The sequence below is a fragment of the Macaca mulatta genome, chromosome 19 (genome assembly GCF_049350105.2).
Source record: "Macaca mulatta isolate MMU2019108-1 chromosome 19, T2T-MMU8v2.0, whole genome shotgun sequence".
Classification (NCBI taxonomy): Eukaryota; Metazoa; Chordata; class Mammalia; order Primates; family Cercopithecidae; genus Macaca; species Macaca mulatta.
This window is the reverse complement of record NC_133424.1, coordinates 7,393,271-7,415,700: the sequence shown is the minus strand read 5'-3', so window position 1 is coordinate 7,415,700 and position 22,430 is coordinate 7,393,271. Positions and strand designations below refer to the sequence as shown.

The window sequence follows — 22,430 nt, the reverse complement described above, 5'->3', positions numbered from 1 at the left end:
GAAGGCAGGCACAGAGGCTTATGCTTGTAACCCCAGCACTTTGGTAGGCCAAGGCAGGCGGATCACTTGAGGTCAAGACTTCAAGACCAGCCTGGCCAACATGGTGAAACCCTGTCTCTACTAAGAATACAAAAATTAGTTGGGTGTGGTGGCCCGCGCCTGTAATCCCAGCTACTCTGGAGACTGAGGCAGGAGAATCGCTTGAACCCAGGAGGTGGAGGTTGCAGTGAGCCGAGATGGCGCCACCGCACTCTGGCCTGGGTGACAGAGTGAGACTCCTTCCATCTCAAAGAAAAAAAGAGGAAGAAGAGAGAGAGATGGAGTCACACAGAAAGAACACAGCCATGTGACCAACAGAGGCAGAGATTAGAGGATTGCTGGTAACCACCAGAACCTAGGAGGAGGCAAGGAAGTCCTCTCCCCTGGAGTCTTTAGAATGAGCATGGCCCTGTCAACACCTTGACTTTGGACTCTGGCTTCCAGAACCGAGCGATAACAACTCTCGTTTGCTTTAAGCCACCCATTTTACGGTACCTTCTTATGGCAGCCCTAGAAAACTATTAGGCTGATGCAAAAGTAATTGCAGTTTTGCCATTAAAATGGCAACCCATGTCACCAGCAAGAGGCAAGAAGGAAATCAAAGTAGCTCCTGTAACTCTGTGGTCGCATCTGAGTCTTTGCACAACTTCCTTCTCTCCACTATCTAGCCTCTGTGGCCCAGACCACCCACATTCCTGGGGAGGAGATCCGATTGGCCCAGCTTGAGTCACAGGTCCAACCTGACCCAATCAACTGGGACGAAGGAATTGAGTCACCTGTTGCCAGGAGTGTTATTCAAAACAGGCAAACCACCCTGTAGCCAGACAGACGGTGACCAATCAGGTTTGACCAATCAGATTTGGCACTGGCTCCCGGACCAGAGTTGGGGGGACCATCCTTCTCTCCCCACAAATCCCATGTTAAGGCCTGGGTTGCAGGGTCACAGGGCTATCCTAGCGGGCCAGAGGATGCGTCTAGTTATAGGGGTGGTCGTGAAAGATCTGTACGGTGGGGAAATTATGGGGCTGAAGAAACTGGCCAGCTCTGTAGAGCAGAGAGGGACAGGATGTGCTGGTAAATGGTTAACAACCAACTCTCCAGAGGGAGGAAAAATGAGTGTTTATTATAAATTGTATTGGCATGTAAACAACCTTGGAGACATAGCGATACCCTCCCTGTCTCTGCAAAAAAATTAAAAAGTTAGCCAAGTGCGGTGGCGCACACTTGTGATCCCAGCTACTCGAGAGGCTGAGATGGGAGGATCACCCGAGCCTGGGGAGGTCGAGGCTGGAGGCTGCATTGACTCATGATTGCACCGCTGCATTCCAGTCTGGTCAACAGAACAAGACCATCTCAAAAAAAAAAAGAAAGGGCCGGGCGCGGTGGCTCAAGCCTGTAATCCCAGCACTTTGGGAGGCCGAGGCGGGTGGATCACGAGGTCAGGAGATCGAGACTATCCTGGCTAACATGGTGAAACCCCGTCTCTACTAAAAATATAAAAAACTAGCCGGGCGTGGTGGCGGGCGCCTGTAGTCTCAGCTACTTGGGAGGCTGAGGCGGGAGAATGGCGTGAACCCGGGAGGCGGAGCTTGCAGTGAGCCGAGATCACGCCACTGCACTCCAGCCTGGGAGACACAGCGAGACTCCATCTCAAAAAAAAAAAAAAAAGAAAAGAAAGAAAGAAAGAAAGAAAAAAGCTAGTCCCCAAGTATCACACAGGAGGTGGAGGCTGGAGATGAGTCTTTAAATTCCTCACACATTACCATAACTCAGATTTTCTTTCAGTCTGTTTCTGGATGTTTCTCTAGCCCCCTAGCCCTGGCACAATGCTGGCACATTACAGATGCTCAATACACACAAATAAGCAAATAAGTACAATGAATTAATAGAAAGGATGAATCCCAGTTGCTTGGGAGGCTGAGGCAGGAGGATCGTCTAAGTCCAGGAGTTCAAGACTAGCTTCGGCAGGGTCGAAGACCCACCCCCCCAAACAACTCCCCTAAAAAAGCCCATTCCACAAACTCAGGAACCTCTTTAAATAGATATATAGATATATATATAGATATATAGATAATATATATAATACATTATCTGAGCTCAGGCTCAGAATAAATATCAAGGTCCAACTTGAGGAAGGAGTGGGTGAGGAGAGTCCTCAAGGGGAGGTCAGCAGCAGGGGTCCCTGCCAAGCCCCTTGAGGTAGAGAAATTACCAGGGACCCAGCACCAGGGGTCTCCATGAAGGATGGAGTAGGGTTCAGTCTCTGTCCAGGTGGGCTGCACCCAGGCTGGGCATTATTCAGACCTCGGTGAGGGGAGTCCGGCTGGGACTTCGGGGGTCACCCGGAAGAGCCCCAAGACTGTGGCGCCCTGGGTAAGCTGCCAGGCATGGCATGCCCTGGCCTCAGTGTGCAGATGGACACCCAGGCGCTGGCCAGCACCCAGGTGCAGCAGGCGGCCCTGGAAACCGAAGGCCGAGTTCCGAGCCTCGGAGGAGGCGGATGGCAGGTCCACAGTCAAAGCCAGGGCGGCAGCCCCAGCAGCAGAGCGCAGTGGCTGAAGGTGCAGCGCAAGCGAAACGGAGCCTGAGCCCTCGCCGGCCACCACGCGCTGCAGCATTAGTTGCAGGAAGACGTAGTAGACGCCAGCCTTGGCCACCACCAGCTCCTTTGTGTCCTCCTTGTAGCTCAGGCCCTCCGCCAGAGACACGCCTGCCAGGCCTGGGTCGCTGTACCAGCTCAGGGGCCCATCGGTCAGCAGAACTGTGGGAGGATAGGATGCACTTAGTTTCGCTGAGCTTGTCCCAACACAGCTGGGCGTGGCCACGGAGCAGGACAGCGCAGCTCTGGGAGAAATGAAAGGGTGAGGGGGGTCGAGGGGAGGCGGGGTGGGGGGGGACGGGGGAGGGAAACGGGGAATTGTGGGGTGGGGAGTGGGGCAGGGGAGCGTGGGGGGAGGAGCTGAGGGTGGGGGGCGGCTGATTGAAGGAGACTGAGGTCGTAGGGGACTGGACTTTGAGCGGGGGTAGGGCTGGGGAAGGGAAAGAAGGGGATAGAACAGAGGAAGGGAATCCAGGGGGAAGGCCAAGAGTCAGGACAGGGCAGAACTCCAGGAGGCTGGGTGGGGAAGGAGCGATGCGGCTGCGGGGGGAGACTTTCAGGAAGAGGAGGACGGGGTGAAAAGCAAAAGGCCGGGCGAGTCTGGCTGGAAGAGGCCTCGGGGAGGGGTAAGGGGACTCCTGGAGAGGGCAGTGAGGGGGTTGGAGGGAGCAGCAGATTCCAGACAGAATGGAGATGGGGGAGAAGGGAGAGAAGGCAGGAAAGGGGAGAGGAGAGGTGGAGAGGGAGGCTGGGAGGGAGCTGGGAGGGAGAGGGAAGGTCCTTAGGAAAGGGGGAAGTTCTAGAGGAAGGATCCATCAGGGAATCAAGGGAACTTTGAGACGGGTGGACAGAGGACCTAGTAAGAGAGGACTTCAAAGAAAGGAAAAGGGAGGAGGAAGGGGCAGAGGAGGGGTTAGGGAGAAGGAAGCACCAAGGAGAGAAGATGGCAGGGAGGGGGTCTCTCGACGGCGAGGGGAAGGGGTAGGGAGGAGTATTGGGCAGGGGGAGGGAAAGAGGGGAAGGGGAACTCTGGAGTGGGGAGGGAACGGGGATGGGGTCTCTGGAGGGAAGGGGGAAGAGGTCTCTGGAGGGGGAGGGATGGGGTCTCTGCAGGGGGGAAAGAAGGGGGGTGGGGTCTCTGGAGAGGGAGAAGGGGGAAGGGGTCTCTGGAGAGGGAGAAGGGGGAAGGGGTCTCTGGAGGGGAGGAGAAGGGGGAGGGGTCTCTGGAGGGAGAGGGGAAGGGAGAAGGGGGTCTCTAGAATGGGAGGGGAAGGGGGAAGGGGGTCTCTAGAATGGGAGGGGAAGGGAGAAGGGGGTCTCTAGAATAGGAGGGGAAGGGGGAAGGGGGTCTCTAGAATGGGAGGGGAAGGGGGAAGGGGGTCTCTAGAATGGGAGGGGAAGGGGGAAGGGGGTCTCTAGAATGGGAGGGAAAGGGGGAAGGGGGTCTCTAGAATGGGAGGGGAAGGGGGAAGGGGGTCTCTAGAATGGGAGGGGAAGGGGGAAGGGGGTCTCTAGAATGGGAGGGGAAGGGGGAAGGGGGTCTCTAGAATGGGAGGGGAAGGGGGAAGAGGGTCTCTAGAATGGGAGGGAAAGGGGGAAGAGGTCTCCAACGGGAAGGGAAGGGAGTCTCTCGACGGAGAGCGAAGGTGTGGGGAGGAGGGTCTTGGAAACAGGGAGAGGATGGCGTTGGGGAGGAGGGTTTGGGGAAGGGGTAGGGTAAGAGACAGGGAGGAGGGTCTAGGGGAGGGGAAGGGGAGAGGAGGAGGGCCTGGGGATGGGGGAGAGAATGGGAGGAGGGAGGAGGCTCTGGGGGAGGAGAAGAGGTGGGGAAGAGAGGCTGGGGGAGTGGGGAAGGGGCAGGAAAGAGGGAAGAAAAGCAACAGGGAGGAAGATTTCAAAAAGAAGGAGGCCAGAGACACAAAACCAGGCTGGGGGTTGGAGATGTCAAGCCCCAACTCTGAGAGGGCAGGGGTCCCAGGTGGGCCCAGATGGGGGTCTGATGGGGAGGCCATGGTATCCAGAGAGTCAGGGCAAGTCAGAAAGAGGGACGAAAGAGGGATCGGTGGCGTTCAAAGAGGTGAAGTGGCAGCTTTCAGAGAAGGCAGCGGTCGAGGGTCAGAGCGGGTGGGCGGCAGAGCCCCACTCTCCAGGTGTTCCCCCTTCTTAGTATCCCCAGGAGGGGCCAGGGACCGGAAGTGGCGCAGGACACTCACCATTTTGGGCCACCAGCTGCGCAAACATGCCCTGTTAAAAGTGGAAAGAACGAAGGTGGATGGGGGTTCCCCGAGAAAATGGAGGTTCTGTCTCCACTCACTTCAGTTGTCAGGGTCCCCAGGGTCTGTGCAGACCTGAAGCCTACGCTTCCCTTCACTTCCAACTAAAGAACACTGAGAACACACACACGAATACACACACAAACACACACAAACACACCACAAACACACGAACACACACACACAAACACACACGAACACACACAAACACACCACAAACACACACACGAACACACACAAACACGAACACACACAAACACACCACAAACACAAACACACAAACATACCACAAACACAAACACACGAACACACACACCACACACACACAGGAACACACACACACGAACACACACAAACACACACACAAACACACACACACACACACAAGAAACTGGTGGCTCAACCTGCCCCAAGGACAGACCTCCGAGATTTCAGGAGGGAAAATAGATCCCTCTTCTTTCCAGGCCCCTTGCGGGGATTCCCCTGGGGGTCTTGCAAGGGAGAGGGGGATACCTCAACGGTTGGGGATAAGGCTCTTTGGGAGTTAGCAAAGGAACTGGGGGTCTCCCTGGTGGTCCCAGATAAAGAGGAAGTGCCCCCCTCGGATCGCGGATGGAAAAGTTTCCCCCGCAGGGATGCGGATCTTGTGAGGTTGCCGCGTAAAAAGAGGTGCCCTCTCCGTCCTAAGTCCTACATAGAGAAAGGAGGCTATCGAGGGTTGGAGAACCGCGGAGGGTCTCCCTTCCAGGGTGCAGATGGGGTGCCTTGGGAATGCGGAATGAAGAGGGGTGCCCCCACCCAGTGCCACATGGAGGAGAGAAGCCAGCCTTTCTCCGACCCGGGGTGCAGAAGACGTGTCCTTGGGGGGTTGAGGACGGTGGGGGTCTCCTCCTCTTGGCCTGGGGTGCTGATGGGGTCTCGTGGGGATGTGGAATGAAAGGGGTGCTCTCCCGTGCAAGACGGAGAAGGAGAGCCCTTAGAGGTCCAAAAAGAACTTGTCGGGGTCCCCTCTCCCCCGTGCGGGATACAGATAGGGTCTCCTAGCGGGCGCAGGATAAAAGGGGCGCCCCCCGGGCTAGAAGAAGAAGGAGACCCTTGGGGGGTCCAAAAAGAACTGTTGGGCAGTCTCCTCCCCGCCCCCGGCCTGGGGTACTGATGAGGTCTCGTAGGGGTGAGCGATGAAAGGTGTGCCCCCTCGCCCCGCCTCGGTGCTAGATGGAGAAAGGGAGCCCCCGTGAGTCTCCTCTCCCAGGCCGGGAGTGTAGAACAGGTGTCCCTGGGGGTGCGGGAGGGAGAAGGGAGTCCCACAGGGACGGTAGGGGTCTCCCGCGAGACCAGCTACCGAGGGTCGGGGCACGTCTCACCTGCCGCAGCTCCAAGAGGCCGGCGGGATTGTCGGGCGAAAGCTCGGGACCCTCGCGGAGTCTCGGGCTAGCCGCGGAGCCAGGCGAGGCGTGAGCCCCGGACACGGCCCAGGGGCGGGCGAGGAAGACGGTGCAGGCGGCAACGAGCAGCAGCAGCACGGCCACCAGAACCCAAGGCAGCAGGCGGCAGGCGCGGGAGCGGGGCGCGGGAGGCCACGGGGCCTCGGGGTCCAGGGCAGCGTCAGAGGCGCATTCCATGACCGGCGACCGGAGACTGCCGGCAGACACAGCGCGCAGCCTTTTATAGACTTCAAAAAGGGTACCGCTGTCACGTCCCTCCGCCCGCGGCCGACGGCCACGCCCCTCCGCCCGCGGCCACGCCCCTTCCCAGCCCAGAGCCTTTCCCCTTGCCCCCGTGACTCTGCGAAATTTTCTCCACTCGGATCTCTCTCCGCCTTTCGCTCTCCTTTGCGTTTCCGGCCTTCCAAGCTCGGCCCCAGGTTCTTTTCTGCCTGCTGGGTCTCCACTGCCCTGGTTCTCCCTCTCTGCCGCTCTTTCCCGGTATCTCTGTGGGTCTCTTGCTGACTCAGTCTCCTTTGCTCTGTGTGTCTCCCCGTTAACGTCTTTCTCTCTCTCTCTCCCTATCTCTGGCTATGTTATCTCTGTCTCTGTCTCTGCCTCTGGCTCCCTCTCTTTATGCATCTCTGTGTCTCTCCCTGTCTCTGTATGTCTCTGGCTCTCACTCTTTCTGTCTCTCTGCCTGTTTCTCTCTGTCTCTGATTCCCTCTGTCTCTGACTCTCTATCTCTCCCTGTCTCTCTCCTTTTCCTTGTTAGTCTCTGTCTCCTTCCCCTCCTCTCAGCACCCCCTAGCCTCCCATCACTAGGACTCCCCCAGGTTCCCCCACATCCAGCACTTCCTAAGAAGGGTCAGGCTTCAGCCAGGCCTCAACCACCCCCACTCCTGGAGCACCTGCCCCCAAGCCCCAACCCCCCCAGTGGAACCCTGAGTGTCATGCTCAGCCCTCCTGCCCACCTTCCCCAGGATCCCTGGGCCTTCCCTGGCCTGCCCCCACCCACCCACTGGATGCTTCCCGGCAGGAGCCCCTCGGGACCCTATAAGCAGAAGCTCGGAGAGTCCAGGTGGAGAAATTCCCCTTGCGAGAAAGAGACAGTGTGGAGCCAGTTGGAGGAAACTCACATTTCCCATCTGCTCTGGCTTGCTGGAGGCGGCCAATCCGGGGCTGGGAGGATGGGCCAAAAAGCAGTGAAAACTTAGCCCCAAAAGAGGAAGTACTCCTAGATGGAGAGGGAGGTGACCCGGGGAAAGCCCTTGGTTGGTGTTGAAGTCCTGGTCTGCCCAGACCAGTGTGGGTCCACACTAGCCAACTCCCTTCCCGTCTCCCAGCCCCACGGGAGATGGGAGGTAGACCACACCTTTTATCCCTCTGCTAGCAGGAGTCAACAGCCCATGAAATAAAGGGACTTGTTTTGTTTTCAGATACCAGCTCTGTTGCCCAGGCTGGAGTGCAGTGGCACGATCATAGCTCACTGCAGCCTCCAATCCTGGGTTCAAGCCATCCTCCTGTCTTAGCCTCCTGAATAGCTGGAACTACAGGCACATACCACCATGCCTACCAATTTTTTTTAATTTTTTACTTTTTTATAGAGACAGGATCTTGCTATGTTGCTCAGCCGGTCTCAAACTCCCGGACTCAAGCGTTGCTCCTCTCTTGGCCTCTCAGCGCTGTGAGTGCAGGCATGCATTCCGTGCCCAGTCATAAGGGAGACTTCTCATGCAACAAAACAAGTATCTTCCGATGTCAGCACTGTGTCTGATCCTGTATTGGGCCTCCCTGGGGGATTACAGAGAAAACAATAATGATACTGGCTAGTGTTGAAGGAACATTACCAAATGCTAAACACTTCCTATATACGGTTTGGGTTCTCCACGTGTGAGGCCCAACCCAGCAACAGGGCCACTATCAATTAGCTATGCAAATTCTAGCACCTGGAAACTCTCTGGAGGGGGCGTCCTCCAGAAGATTCTCACGGCCCGTAAGTTTGAGAATGCCACTTGTGCCCACGTTTTTCCTTCGCAGCTGCTGTTCCTGGGCCTGGAACATTCTTTCCCCAGACCTGCAACTGCCAGACACCTTCTTACCACTCATGTCTCCCTATATACCATCCCTTCCGGGTCAAGGTGACAAACTGAACCAGCCTCTGCTTTCACTGTCTCCTGAAACTTCACTGTAGTGACACTTAAGCAATTGTTCGTAAACCAAAAAAAATTACAAGCCAGCAGAATGGAAAGGTGAGTTTCCTTAGATTTCCACCACCCCCAAGACTTACTTGTTGGTGAATCCCCTCAACCATGAACAACGTGGTGGATGGCGGCTAAAATACAGAAGTTTGCCATAGATAAATTTGCGGAAGAAGGCAGGGCACGGTGGTTCACGCCTGTAATCCCAGCACTTTGGGAGGCTGAGGCAGGTGGATCACCTGAGGTCAGGAGTTCAAGACCAGCCTGACCAACATGGTGAAACCCCATCTCTACTAAAAATACTAAAATTAGCCAGGCGTGATGGCAGGTGCCTGTAATCCCAGCTACTCAGGAGGCTGAGGCAAGAGAATCGCTTGAACCCGGGAGGCGGAGATTGCAGTGAGCCGAGATGGAGATCGTGCCACTGCGCTCCAGCCTGGGTGACAAAGTGAGACTCTTATCTCAAAAAGAAAAAAAAAAAAAAAAAATGCGGAAGGGACATGAGCTCCTCTCCACTTTCCATAAGACAGAATCAGAGAAGGAATTTTTTGTTTTAAGATAGGTTCTCGGCCCAACCTGGTGGCTCACGCCTGTAATCCCAGCACTTTGGGAGGCTGAGGCGGGTGGATCCCTTAAGTTCAGGAGTTCAAAACCAGCCTGGGCAACATGGTGAAGCCCTGTCTCTACTAAAAAAAAAAAAAAAAAAAAAAAAAAAAAAAAAAAAAAAACTACAAAAATTAGCTGGGTGTGGTGGCACATGCTTGTAGTTCCAACTACTTGGGAGGCTGAGGCAGGAGAATCACTTGAACCCGGGAGGTGGAGGTCGCAGTGAGCCGACCTGCACCACTGCACTCCAGCCTCGGTGACAGAGCAAGACTCTGTCTCAAAAATAATAGCATCTCACTCTGTTGTCCAGGCTGGAGTGCAGTGCTGTCATCACGGCTCATTGTAGCCTCGAACTCCTCGGCTTAAGTGACCCTCCCGCCACAGACTCCCAAAGTGCTGGGACTACAGGTAACAGCCACCTCACCTGGCCCTTTCTAAATCATTTTTATTTTTTTGAGACAGGGTTTCACACTGTCACCCAGGCAGTGGGTAATCACAGCTCACAGCAACCTCAACCGCCAGGCTAAAGCAATCCTCCCACCTCAGCCTCCCAAGTAGCTAGGACTATAGGCACGCACCACGATGCTCAGCTAATTTAGTATTATTTGAAGAGATGGGATTTCACCATATTGCTCAGTCCACCTCCTTGGCTCAACTGATCCGCTCATCTCGACCTCACAAAGTGCTGGGATCATAGGCGTGAGCTACCTTGGTGGGCTGCTGGGCCGCCAGGCCCTTTTTTATTCTTTTTTATTTTTTATTTTATTTTATTGCATTTTTTCCTAAGTGAATGCACACAGGATATTTTATTTTATTTTATTTTTTATTTTTTATTTTTTTGAGATGGAGTCTCGCTCTGTCGCCCAGGCTGGAGTGCAGTGGCGCGATCTCGGCTCACTGCAAGCTCCGCCTCCCGGGTTCACGCCATTCTCCTGCCTCAGCCTCCCGAGTAGCTGGGACTACAGGCCTCCACAACCGCGCCCGGCTAATTTTTTTTTTTTTTTTTGTATTTTTAGTAGAGATGGGGTTTCACCGTGGTCTCGATCTCCTGACCTTGTGATCCGCCCGCCTCAGCCTCCCAAAGTGCTGGTATTACAGGCGTGAGCCACCGCGCCCGGCTAGGATATTTTATTTTATATTTTAATTGAGACAGAGTCTCTCCATGTTGCCCAGGCTGATCTCTAACTCCTGGGCTGAATGGATCCTCCTGCCCTAGCCTCCCAAAGTACTGGGATTACAGGTGTGGGCCACTGCGTCCAGTTTTTTTGTTTGTTTTTTTTGTTTTTTTTTTTCCTTAAGAGAAAGGAAAGGCCGGGGGCAGTGGCTCACGACTGTAATCCCAGCACTTTGGGAGGCCAAGGCAGGTGGGTCACAAGGTCAAGAGATTGAGACCATCCTGGCTAACACGGTGAAACCCCATCTCTACTAAAAAATACAAAAAATTACCTGAGCATGGTGGCGCACGCTGTAGTCCCAGCTACTCGGGAGGCTGAAGCAGGACAATTGCTGGAACCTGGGAGGCGGAGATTGCAGTAAGCCAAGATCGCACCACTGCACTCCAGCCTGGCGACAAAGCAAGACTCCGTTTAAAAAAAAAAAAAAACAGAAAGGAAAATGGGCTGGGCACCGTGGCTCATGCCTGTAATCCCAACACTTTGGGAGGCCTAGGTGAGTGAATCACCTGAGGTCAGGAGTTCAAGACCAACCTGGTCAACATGGTGAAACCCCGCCTCTACTAAAAATACAAAAAAAAATCAGCCAGGCATGGTGGCACACACCTGTAATCCCAGCTACTTGGGAGGCTGAGACAGGAGAATTGCTTGAACCCGGGAGGCGGAGGTTGCAGTGAGCGGAGATCACGCCTTTGCACTCCAGCCTGGGTGACAAGAGTGAAACTCTGTCTCAAAAAAAAAAAAAAAAGAGAGAGAGAGAAAGGGAAATGGCAGAGTTTCTGGAAAGAGAAAAAAAATTGCGGGTAGTGGGAAACAGGAGTGTTCATTGAACCTGGAATGTGAATGTGAAATTAAGACGCACACATGCCCTCAGCGCTTACCTCTACTCCCTCCGCATCCAGGATCCAGAAGATGGATAGGCAGAAGGTTCCTCTCCAATGAAACTGACCAACCAGGAATAAGACTTTTTTTTTTCCTTTTTTTGAGACAGTCTTGCTCTGTCATCTAGGCTACAGTGTAGTGGCACCATCTCGGCTCACTGCAACCTCTGCCTCCTTTTAGTAGAGACAAGGTTTCTCCATGTTGGCCAGGTTGGTCTTGAACCCCTGACCTCAAGTGATCCGCTCGCCCCAGCCTCCCAAAGTGGTGGGACTACACACATGAGCCACCGCACCAGGCCAGGAATAAAGATTAAAAGATACTGATGCTGCTGGGCATGGTGCCTCATGCCTGTAGTCCCAGCTACTCAGGAGGCTGAGGTGGGAGGACTGCTTGAGTCCAGGAGGTGAAGGCTGCAGTGAGCTATGATTGCACCACTACACTCCAGGCTGGGCAACAGAGCGAGACCCTATCTTTAAAAAAATAAATAAAATAAATAAATAAGGAAAAGAGAAAGAAATATAACATAAAGGTTAAGCGCACTCTAGGCCGGGCACGATGGCTCACGCCTGTAATCCCCACATATTGGGAGGCTGAGGCAAGCGGATCACTTGAGGCCAGGAGTTTGAGACCAGCCTGGCCAACATGGTGAAACCCCACCTTTACTAAAAATACAAAAATTAGATGGAAGTGGTGGTGCGAGCCTGTAATCTCAGCTACTCTGGAGGCTGAGGCAGGAGAATCACTTGAACCTGGGAGGCAGAGGTTGCAATGAGCCACGATCACGCCACTGCTCCCCAGCCTGGGCAACAGAGAAAGACTCTGTCTCAAAAAAAAAAATAAAATTTAATAAATTTTAAAAAGATTTAAAGATACTGGTGCCACAGGACATGGTGGCTCACGCCTGTAGTCCTAGCTACTCAGGAGGCTGAGTTGGAAGATCACTTGAACCCAGAAGGCTGAGGCTGCAGTGAGCTAGGATCGCACCACTGCACTCCAGCCTGGGTGACAGAGTGAGACGCTACCTCTAAAAACAAAAACAAAAACAAAACAAAAGGAAACGAGAAATAATTGTAGCATAAAGGTTAAGAGCACTCTAGAGCCAGGATCAGCAAACTTCCAGCCAAAAGCTGAATATGGCCCACTGCCAGTTTTTGAGCAGCCTTGCAAATGAAGATTCTTTCACTTAATTGTTTTTGTTTTTGAATGTCTGGAAAAATATCAAAAGAAAAATAACATTTCCTGCCGGGCGCGGTGGCTCAAGCCTGTAATCCCAGCACTTTGGGAGGCCGAGATGGGCGGATCACGAGGTCAGGAGATCGAGACCGTCCTGGCTAACACGGTGAAACCCCGTCTCTACTAAGAAATACAAAAAATAGCCGGGCGAGGTGGCAGCGCCTGTAGTCCCAGCTACTCGAGAGGCTGAGGCCGGAGAATGGCGTGAACCCGGGAGGCGGAGCTTGCAGTGAGGTGAGATCCGGCCACTGCACTCCAGCCTGGGCTACAGAGTGAGACTCCGTCTCAAAAAAAAAAAAAAAAGAAAAATAACATTTCCTGACACGTGCAAATGATATGAATTTCCCATTTACTGTCCATAAATAAAGTGTGCCTGGCACACAGCCACACTCATTCATTCCGTATTGTCTTTTTTTTTTTGAGATGGATGGAGTCTTACCCTGTCGCCCAGGCTGGAGTGCAGTGGCATGATCTCGGCTCACTGAAAACTCTGCCTCCCAGGTTCAAGCAATTCTCTGCCTTAGCCTCCCGAGTGGCTGGAATTACAGGCACCCGCATCCACGCCCGACTAATTTTTATATTTTTAGTAGAGACAGGGTTTCACCGTCTTGGCCAGGCTGGTTTTGCACTCCTGATTTCCTGATCCACCCTCTTTGGCCTCCCAAAGTGCTGGGATTACAGGCCTGAGCCACTGCACCCGGCCTTCATTCATTCGAACTCCCAGGCTCAAGTGATCCTCCCTTCATTCCTCATTGTCTATGGTGGCTTTGCTGACACTATGGTGGAGTTGAAGAGTTGTGACGAGGGACTGACTAGCTCACAAAGCCCAAAATAGTTACTGTCTGGTCCTTCTCAGAACAATGTTTGCTGTCTCTGGAGTCTTCAATTCCAGCTCTTCAGAGTTCTTGCTGTGTGGGATGGGCGCAGTGGCTCGTGACTGTAATCCCAACACTTTGGGAATCCAAGGTGGGAGGATCACTTGAACCCAGGAGTTCAAGACCAGCCTGGGCAATATAGCAAGACCCCCATCTCTAAAAAAACAAACAAACCAACAAAAAACAAGGCCAGGCCAACATCCTGAAACACCGTCTCTACCAAAAATACAAAAGGCCGGGTGCGGCGGCTCATGCCTGTAATCCCAGCACTTTGGGAGGACAAGGCGGGCAGACCATGAGGTCAGGAAATCGAGACCATCCTGGCTAACACGGTAAAACTCCGTCTGCACTAAAAATACAAAAAATTCTCCAGGCGTGGTGGCGGGCACCTGTAGTCCCAGTTACTAGGGAGGCTGAGGCAGGAGAATGGTGTGAGCCCAGGAGGCGGAGCTCGCAGTGAGCCGAGATCGTGCCACTGCACTCCAGCCTGGGCGACAGAAAGAGACTCCGTCTCAAAAAAAAAAAAAAAAAAAAAAAAAAAAAAATCAGCCAGGCATGATGGCACACGCCTGTAGTCCCAGCTACTTGGGGGACTGAGGCAGGCGAATCACCTGAACCCAGGAGGCGGAGGTTGTGGTGAGCCAAGATCGAGCCACTGCACTTCAGCCTGGGCAACAGAGTGAGACTCCATCTCAAAAAAAAAAAAGAAAAAGAATTAACCAGGTGTCATGGCACACACCTGTGGTCCCAGCTACTCAGGGAGGCTGAGGTGGGAGGATCGCTTGACCTGGGGAGGCACAGGTTGCGGTGAGCTATGGTTACACCACTGCACTTCAGCCTGGGCAAAAAAGAGCAAGACCTTGTCTTTCAAATAAAAACAAAAATAAAAAAAGAAAGACAGGCTGGGCATGGTGGCTAATGCCTATAATCCCAGTACTTTGGGAGGCCAAGGCAGGTGGATCACCTGAGGTCGGGAGATTGAGACCAGCCTGATTAACACGGTGAAATCCCGTCTCTACTAAAAATACAAAAAATTAGTTGGGCATGGTGGCACATGCCTGTAATCCCAGCTACTCAGGGGACTGAGGTAGGAGAATCGCTTGAATGCGCGAGGCGGAGTATGCAGTGAGCAGAGATTGTGCTGCTGCACTCCAGCCTGGACAACAGAGCAAGACTCTGTCTCAAAAAAAGAAAAAGAGGGCCGGGCGCGGTGGCTCAAGCCTGTAATCCCAGCACTTTGGGAGGCCGAGACGGGCGGATCACAAGGTCAGGAGATCGAGACCATCCTGGCTAACACGGTGAAACCCCGTCTCTACTAAAAAATACAAAAAAACCTAGCTGGGCGAGGTGGCGGGCATCTGTAGTCCCAGCTACTAGGGAGGCTGAGGCAGGAGAATGGCGTGAACCCGGGAGGCGGAGCTTGCAGTGAGCTGAGATCCGGCCACTGTACTCCAGTCTGGGCGACAAAGCGAGACTCTGTCTCAACAAAAAAAAAAAAAAAAAGAAAAAGAAAAAAAGAGAGAGAGAGAGTGTGGGAGTTTTTGCTGTGTGATCTTGGGCAAACTGCTTCACTTCTCTGATTCAGCTCATTGTTCAGATGTGTTCAATGGAAATCATAGTGGATCTCAAAGAATGGTGGAAAGCTTGCTCTGAGCGCTGTGCCGAGCACATAGTAAATGTTCAATAAAGGCAACCTGTCATTGTGATGGTCACTGAATTTTCTCTACAGTTCTGTGGTACACCATCGTCCCTAAAACGTGGGCACAGAAATTGAAACTCCAGAAAGTGAGGTCTCTTGGCCAAAGTCTCACTGTGACTGGTCTGAACTCCTATCTGTGCTGGGGGGCTTGGCGGAGTTCTGAAGGTGCACCCCAGGGAAGGGAAACAAGACCTCAACGCCTGGGGAAGGCTCAGGCCGCAGTCAGGGAGCGCCGTGACGTGCTGTGGTCGGGACATCTGAGCCAGGCGGCCCCGCCCACCATGGAGACTCAACGTCACCCTCTTAGCACCTCACGTTTACTGGAGTCACACCTCTGTGCTCAGCTGTCTCCTCGAAGTAAGCGTGGGCTCTGGTTTTCCTCACCCACTGGGGAAGGGCCCCACTCTCCACCCTCACCATCACAGGCCTTGAGGGAGGGATTGCACAGGAAGTAGTTGGAAGGGACAGCACCCCAGGCTGTGCCAGGGGGCCCCTCCTTCTTCTGCCTCTGAGGTTGAGTGAACAGACGCCTCCCCCATAAAGTCCACCTTGATTGTTTCCTAGCAAAAATCCTCTCCTCTCAGGGTCTCTGTAGTGTGTCTCCCATCATGTTGCCAGTGACCTCTTTGAGTGTTAACTTTTACCTGGCCTGGGTCCTCTGTCTACCCCGGGGCAGAGGTGAAGCCTCACAGAGCATTACTGGTGTGAGCAGAGCAATTTGCATGAGTCAGACAGTTACAGAGTAAGCTAGGGACCAGATGGAACTGAAGAAAAAAGGGAAGGAAAGTATGAAGTGAAGTGGATCTTATTTTTTTTTAAAGACAGGGTCTTGCTCTGTTGGCCAGGCTGCAGTGCAGTGGCATAATCATGGCTCACTGCAACCTTGAACTCCCAGATCCTCCCACCTCAGCCTCCTGAGTAGCTGGGATTAAAGGCACATGCCACCACACCCAGCTCTTTTATTATTATTATTATTTCTTGTACAGATGGGGTCTCACTATGTTGCCCAGGCTGATCTGGAACTCCTGGGCTCAAGCGATCCTCCTGCCTCAGCCTCCCATGTATTAATAGCTGGGTCTACAGGTACACACTACCATACCGTGCTTTATTTATTTATTTATTGAGATGGAGTCATGCACTGTAACCCGGGCTGGAGTACAGTGGCTCGATCTCAACTCACTGCAACCTCTGCCTCCCGGCTTCAAGCGATTCTCCCGCCTCAGCCTCCCAAGCAGCTGGGATTACAGGCGCCTGCCACCAAGCCCAGCTAATTTTTTGTATTTTTAGTAGAGATGGGGTTCCACTATGTTGGCCAGGCTGGTCTCAAACTCCTGACCTCATGATCCTCCTACCTCAGCCTCCCAAAGTGCTGGGATTACACTCCGCCCGGACCTTTTTTTTTTTTTTTTTTTTTTTTTAGAGACGGGATCTCGCTATATTCCCCAGGCTGGTCTCAAACTCCTGAGCTCAAGTGATCCTCCTGCCTTGGCCTCCCAAAATGCTGGGATTACGGCATGAGCACCCAGCCTGAGATTGATCTTGAGTCATGAAGGAGTGTTTACACATGTTGAAGGAGGAAAGAGACACGGAGAGGGGAATTACATAGTTCAAATGAGTTCCAGTTGCTGGAAAAGCTACATCCAGGTCTCTGGAAAACACGGATTGGCACGCGAGTGTGTGCACCTGGGGTTTTGTGTAAGAGTTGCAAGGTACAGGCCAGGCATGGTGGCTCACGCCTGTAATCCCAGCACTTTGGGAGGTCTAGGCAGTCCGATCACCTGAGGTCAGGAGTTGGAGACCATCCTGGCCAACATGGTGAAACCCCCGTCTCTACTAAAAATACAAAAAATTAGCCGGGCGCGGTGGCGGGTGCCTGTCATCCCAGCTACTTGGGAGGCTGAGGCAGGAGAATCGCTTGAACCCGTGAGGCAGAGGTTGCAGTGAGCCGAGATTGTGCCACTACACTCCAGCCTCGGCATCAGAGCAAGACTCCATCTCAAAAAAAAAAAAAAGAGTCACAAGGTATATTCTCACTACGTCGCTCAGACTGGTCTGGAACTCCTGAAGTTGAAGAAATGACCAAAACATTTCCTCAAGAGATCCTCCTGTCTCAGCCTCCCAGAGTGCTGGGATTAGGGGAAAGAACCACCACTCCCAGCTTGCAAGGTATGATTGTGCAAAGCAGTTGAGCTTTGTGAAGTTGGGGCACACACCCTGCTACTCTGGGACCGAGTGTCTCCGACATGATACACGGTGTCTCCGCTGTGTGCTCAGGAGGATGCATGCCGGCATGGGTGTGTTTCCAGTGGAACAGCACCATAGCGTAGGATTTAACTCACTTGGCTTCAAATCCCAGCTCTGCCTCTGCTGGCTACATGACCTTGAAATCTCTCCATCTCTTTGTGCCTCAGTTTCCCCATATATGAAATGGGACTAACACCAGTCACCACCTTGTGGGACTGTTGTCCAGAATCAGGGAGCCAGAATAGTGCCTGGCATACAGCAGTTGCCCAATAGGACCCGTCATCATTGCTGCCAGTGGGCTGAGAGTGCGGTGCCTCCACATGACTGTGTACCAGGGTTGATCTTGTCTGGGCAAAAAAGCAGGCAGGGCTGGGCGTGCTGGCTCACGCCTGTAATCCCAGCACTTTGGGAGGCTGAGGGGGGCGGATCACCTGAGCTCAGGAGTACAAAACCAGCCTGGGTAGTATAGCGAGACCCTGTCTCTACTGAAAATACAAAAATTAGCCAGCTGTGGTGGCAGGTACCTGTAGTCCCAGCTATTAAGGAAGCTGAGGTAAAAGAATCGCTTGAACCTGGGAAGCGAGGTTGCAGTGAGCCAAGATTATATCACTGCACTCCAGCCTAGAGATTCTGTCTCAAAAAAAAAAAAAAAAAAAGAAAAAACAAATAAACAAAAAAACTGGGCGCAGTCGCTTACGCCTGTAATCCCAGCACTTTGGGAGGCCGAGGCGGGCAGATCACAAGGTCAGGAGTTCGAGACCAGCCTGGCCAACATGGTGAAAGCCTGTCTCTACTAAAAATACGAAAATTAGCTAGGCGTGGTGGTCCACACCTGTAATGCTAGCTACTTGGGAGTCTGAGGCAGGAGAATCACTTAAACCCGGAAGGTAAAGGTTGCAGTGAGCCAAGATGACGCCATTGCACTCCAGCCTGGGTGACAGGGCAAGACTCCATCTTAAAAAAAAAAAAAAAAAAAAAAAAAAAGTCCAGGCGCGGTAGCTTATGCCAGCCTGGCCAACATGGTGAAACCTTGTCTCTACTAAAAATGCAAAAATTATCTGGGCGTGGTAGTGGGCACCTGTAATCCCAGCTACTCGGGAGGCTGAGGCACGAGAATCGCTTGAACCCAGGAGGCGGAGGTTGCAGTGAACCGAGATCATGCCACTGCACTCCAACCTGGGCAATAGAGAGAGACTCAGTCTCAAAACAAAACAAAACAAAAACAAAATAGAAACAACGGGCAGGCAGGAACATATGGTGCAAAACTGTTGAGGATGGAAATAACTGCAATGGTCATCAGAAGGAAAACTGCCAGATTATTACTCACAGAATCAGTTAAAAATTAAGCGGTAAACATGTCTGAGTCATCTCTTGATAGAGATCTCCAAGGGCTAAGAGAACAAGGCACTCAGACTTGGCCTCCTCTACGCTTTCAAAGATTAAGGTTTTTAGTGTGAAATGGGCCTTAACCATCAGGTTGAGTCTCTGTCCTGTTTGAACTTTAGGTTGAACATTTGGCTTGATTATTTTATGTAATTGCTTTTTTGGACAGATCGCTTACAAAACCTTTAAAGGAGCCTGAGCGGCCGGGCATGGTGGTTCACACGTGTAATCCCAGCACATTGGGAGGCCAAGCTGGGCAGATCACGAAGTCAAGAGATCGAGACCATCCTGGCCAACGTAATGAAACCCCATCTCCACTAAAAATACAAAAATTAGCTGGGCGTGGTGTCGGGTGCCTGTAGTCCCAGCTACTCAGGAGGTTGCGGCAGGAGAATCGCTTGAACCCGGGAGGCGGAGGTTGCAGTGAGCCGAGATCATGCCACTGCCCTCCAGCCTGACTACAGAGTGAGACTCCATCTCAAAAAAAAAAAGAAGCTGGGCACGGTGGCTCACACCTGTAATCCCTGCACTTTGGGAGGTTGAGGCAGGTGGATCACTTGAGGTCAGGAGTTCGAGACCAGCCTGGCCAACATGGAGAAACCCCGTCTCTACTAAAAATACAAAAATTAGCCAGGCATGGTGGTGCATGCCTGTAATCCCAGCTACTCGGGAGGCTGAGGCAGGAGAATCACTTGAACCCAGGAGGTGGAAGTTGCAGTGAGTCGAGATCATCGTGCCACTGCACTCCAGCCTAGGCGACAGAATGAGACTCTGTCTCAGAAACAAAACAAAAGAAAACAAAACTTTAAAAGAATAAGTAAGTGAGGAAAAAAAAGAAACGAAAGCAAGGTGCAGGCTGCTATGTACCGAATGCACGCTTTGGGTTTCAGAGCAGAAATAGGTTCGTATAAAACATTTCGGACAGGGGCGGTGGCTCACGCCTGTAATCCCAGCACTTTGGGAGGCCAAGGCAGGCAGATCATGAGGTCAGGAGATCGAGACCATCCTGGCTAACATGGTGAAACCCCATCTCTACTAAAAATACAAAAAATTAGCTGGGCATGGTGGCAGGCGCCTGTAATCCCAGCTACTCGGGAGGCTGAGGCAGGAGAATGGCGTGAACCCGGGAGGCGGAGCTTGCAGTAAGCCAAGATCACGCCACTGCACTCCAGCCTGGGCGACAGAGCAAGAAAAAAATTTTTTTTTTCAGAAAGATATGCAAAAATTGAGGGTATTAGGGGTGAGAAGATGTGGACGTTTCATGGTATATGATTTTGCATGCTTGCATTTTCCATGGGTTAGTTTTGTTTGCTTTGTTTTATTCTTTTTGTTTTAACTTTAAGCACAGAATCGTGGCCAGCTTTCACACACGCAGAAAGAAACCAGTGGCCAGAGCCATTTGGAGGAAGGAAACTTTTAGCACTTGGTGACATCAAAGGCAGGAAATGGTGTTTCCCTGCTAAGGGCAGTGGAAGGGGGAGTCAGGGATGGGGAAGACCCAGGCAGACTTGGGGCAGACCCAGGGACCCCTTCAAAGAGTGTGAAGAGGCAGCTCACGGTGCTGGGAAGTCAACTAACTTCAGAAAGGGAATCCCAGCAGGGTAACCACCTGGAAAGGACTTTCCAACTCCCCTCGGGGAGGGGCACAATTAGACACACACAGACACCAAAACACAAAGGGCACCCCCATTCTGGACATATACAATCACACAAACCGAGACAGACACACAGACACACCATGCAGACATACACACAATCTCACACACACACACACCTGGACACACAATCATAGATACACAACAACCATCAAAGCTAGCCACAGACCGGGTGCAGTGGCTCACGCCTGTAATCCCAGCACCTTGGGATGACAAGGCAGGCGGGTCACTTGAGGTCAGGAGTCTGAGACCAACCTGGGCAACATGGTGAAACCCCGTCTCCACCAAAAATACAAAAAAAAAGAAAGAAAATTAGCTGGGCGTGGTGGTGAGCGCCTGTAGTCCCAGCTACTAAGGAGGCTAAGATGGGAGAATCACTTGAACCCCGGAGGTAGGGGTTGCAGTGAGCCAAGATCGTGCTGCTACACTCCAGCCTGAATGACAGAGGAAAGATACATATATTCAGGGCATATAACCAAACACAGCAAGACTAGAACACACCAACACAGACACACCATCACACGCATACCAAAACAGACATGAAGAAACACAACACACACATATACACAGTTACACACTGAGACAGACCCCCAAAGACACAATCATAGATACACATGGCAGGCACCATGGCTAGCCATAGACATAACGCAAGAACACACGTTATGGGCATACACAACCACACACACAGAGGTCCAGGTCCAACCCTAAGACCATCCAAGGTCTGCCCCCCTCCCAGAGGAGTCCCCAGGGACGACTCCTCAGAACACCCAAGCTCCACCCTCTACCCACAGAGGACCACCCAAGATCCACCTCCGCCAGGGAACCCAGGACTCACCCCTCAGATCACCTAAGATCCATCCTCCCAGAGGAAACCCAGGCCCTTCCGTCTGGGGGCCGCCCCCTCCCTCCCCCGAGGAACCACTCTGGGCCCCTTTTCTCCGCAGCGGTACCCAGCTTGGGCGGCGGGCGCCCCCTGGTGGACCTGGAGCCCCAGTCCAGGGCTGCACGGAGCCGGGGCCCAGAGCCAAGGCGCGCGGGGGGTTTCGGACTGGGTGTATTCACTGCAGAGTCTGGGAAGGAAAGAGCGTGGAGAAGCGGGAGCAGGGATAGGGGCGGCCGGAACTGGATCGGGCAGGGCATTGAGCGCGGGAACGGAACCTGGGAAGCAGGAATGGGTTGGAGGCCGTGGAACCGAAGACCTCTCACACCCGCACCCCAGCCAGCCCTGCGTCTCCACCCGGCAGGTGCGGCTCCCGGACCGCGGAAGACCCCGGAGGCGCATTCCCAACTAGGTACAGCGAGAGCAGGGTCGGGGCGGCTGGAGTGCTGAGGGCGAGAGGTCTTCAGTCCCACGGCCGTCTCCTAGTCATGGCTCTCAGCCTGGAAGTGACCGCCAAGAAATCGCCCGAGACCGCCCAGCGCTCAGCCTGGATGATCACCAGCACCAACGTGGCTTTGGCTCGCGGGTCCAAGAGAAAGATGTGCCCGCCCCTTCCACGACTGACCCCTGTCAGTCTCCCGAAACCCCACTCCGCTGTCATCCTCCTCCCACCTCCTTAGCTTCTCCCTAGACCCCGCCCGCGTACCCATCCTTTCGCCTCTCAGGCTCTGCCCCCTCCTCAGTCCTTCCCACTTTCTCTCGAGGACCGCCCACTTCCCCAGCAATCAGACTCCCAGGCCCAGCCCACCCCTCACTTCCTCTACCCTACTGTCATTCTCCCTAGACTCCGCCCACTTCATCTGTCATTTGTCTCCCAGCCCTTACTCACTCTTTAGTCCCTCCCACATACCTGTCATTCTCCCCAGGCCCCGCCCACTTCCCCCTGCCGTCCGCTCCAGGCCTTCTCCAAGCCACAGTTTCTCCCAACATTATCTCCAGGCCCCGCCCACTTCCCTTGTCATCAGCCTCCTAGGCCCTGCCCACTCCTCAGTCTCTCACACCTCCCTGTCATTCTCCCAGGCCCCGCCCATTTTCCAATCATTAGTGGCCCGGGAATAGGGCCTGGAGACTCTTCTTGCCCCATTCCGTTTCTTGCTTTTTTGTTTGTTTGTTTGTTTTTCGGAGATGGAGTTTCGCTCTTGTCGTCCAGGCTGCAGTGCAATGGCGCGATCTCGGCTCACTGCAACCTCTGACTCCCGGGTTCA

The 22,430-nt window shown here is 53.2% G+C and overlaps 1 protein-coding gene and 1 long non-coding RNA gene across 2 annotated transcripts; both read right to left on the bottom strand.

Annotated features, from left to right (window-relative positions):
• Positions 1-2,194: 2,194 nt before the first annotated feature.
• On the bottom strand, positions 2,195-6,634 carry TNFSF9 (TNF superfamily member 9). The gene is made up of 3 exons (XM_001088828.5): positions 6,276-6,634; positions 4,852-4,882; positions 2,195-2,800 (listed from the first exon to the last, which is right to left on the bottom strand). Exons 1-3 carry the CDS (start codon positions 6,531-6,533, stop codon positions 2,334-2,336), a joined length of 756 nt encoding a protein of 251 aa, XP_001088828.3. The 5' UTR covers positions 6,534-6,634; the 3' UTR covers positions 2,195-2,333.
• Positions 6,635-8,019: 1,385 nt separating this feature from the next.
• Positions 8,020-21,213, bottom strand: LOC144337039 (uncharacterized). Its single transcript, XR_013409649.1, has 3 exons — positions 21,121-21,213; positions 10,589-10,655; positions 8,020-8,129 (listed from the first exon to the last, which is right to left on the bottom strand). It is a non-coding gene; the product is annotated as an uncharacterized LOC144337039 (long non-coding RNA).
• Between the last annotated feature and the right edge of the window lie 1,217 nt (positions 21,214-22,430).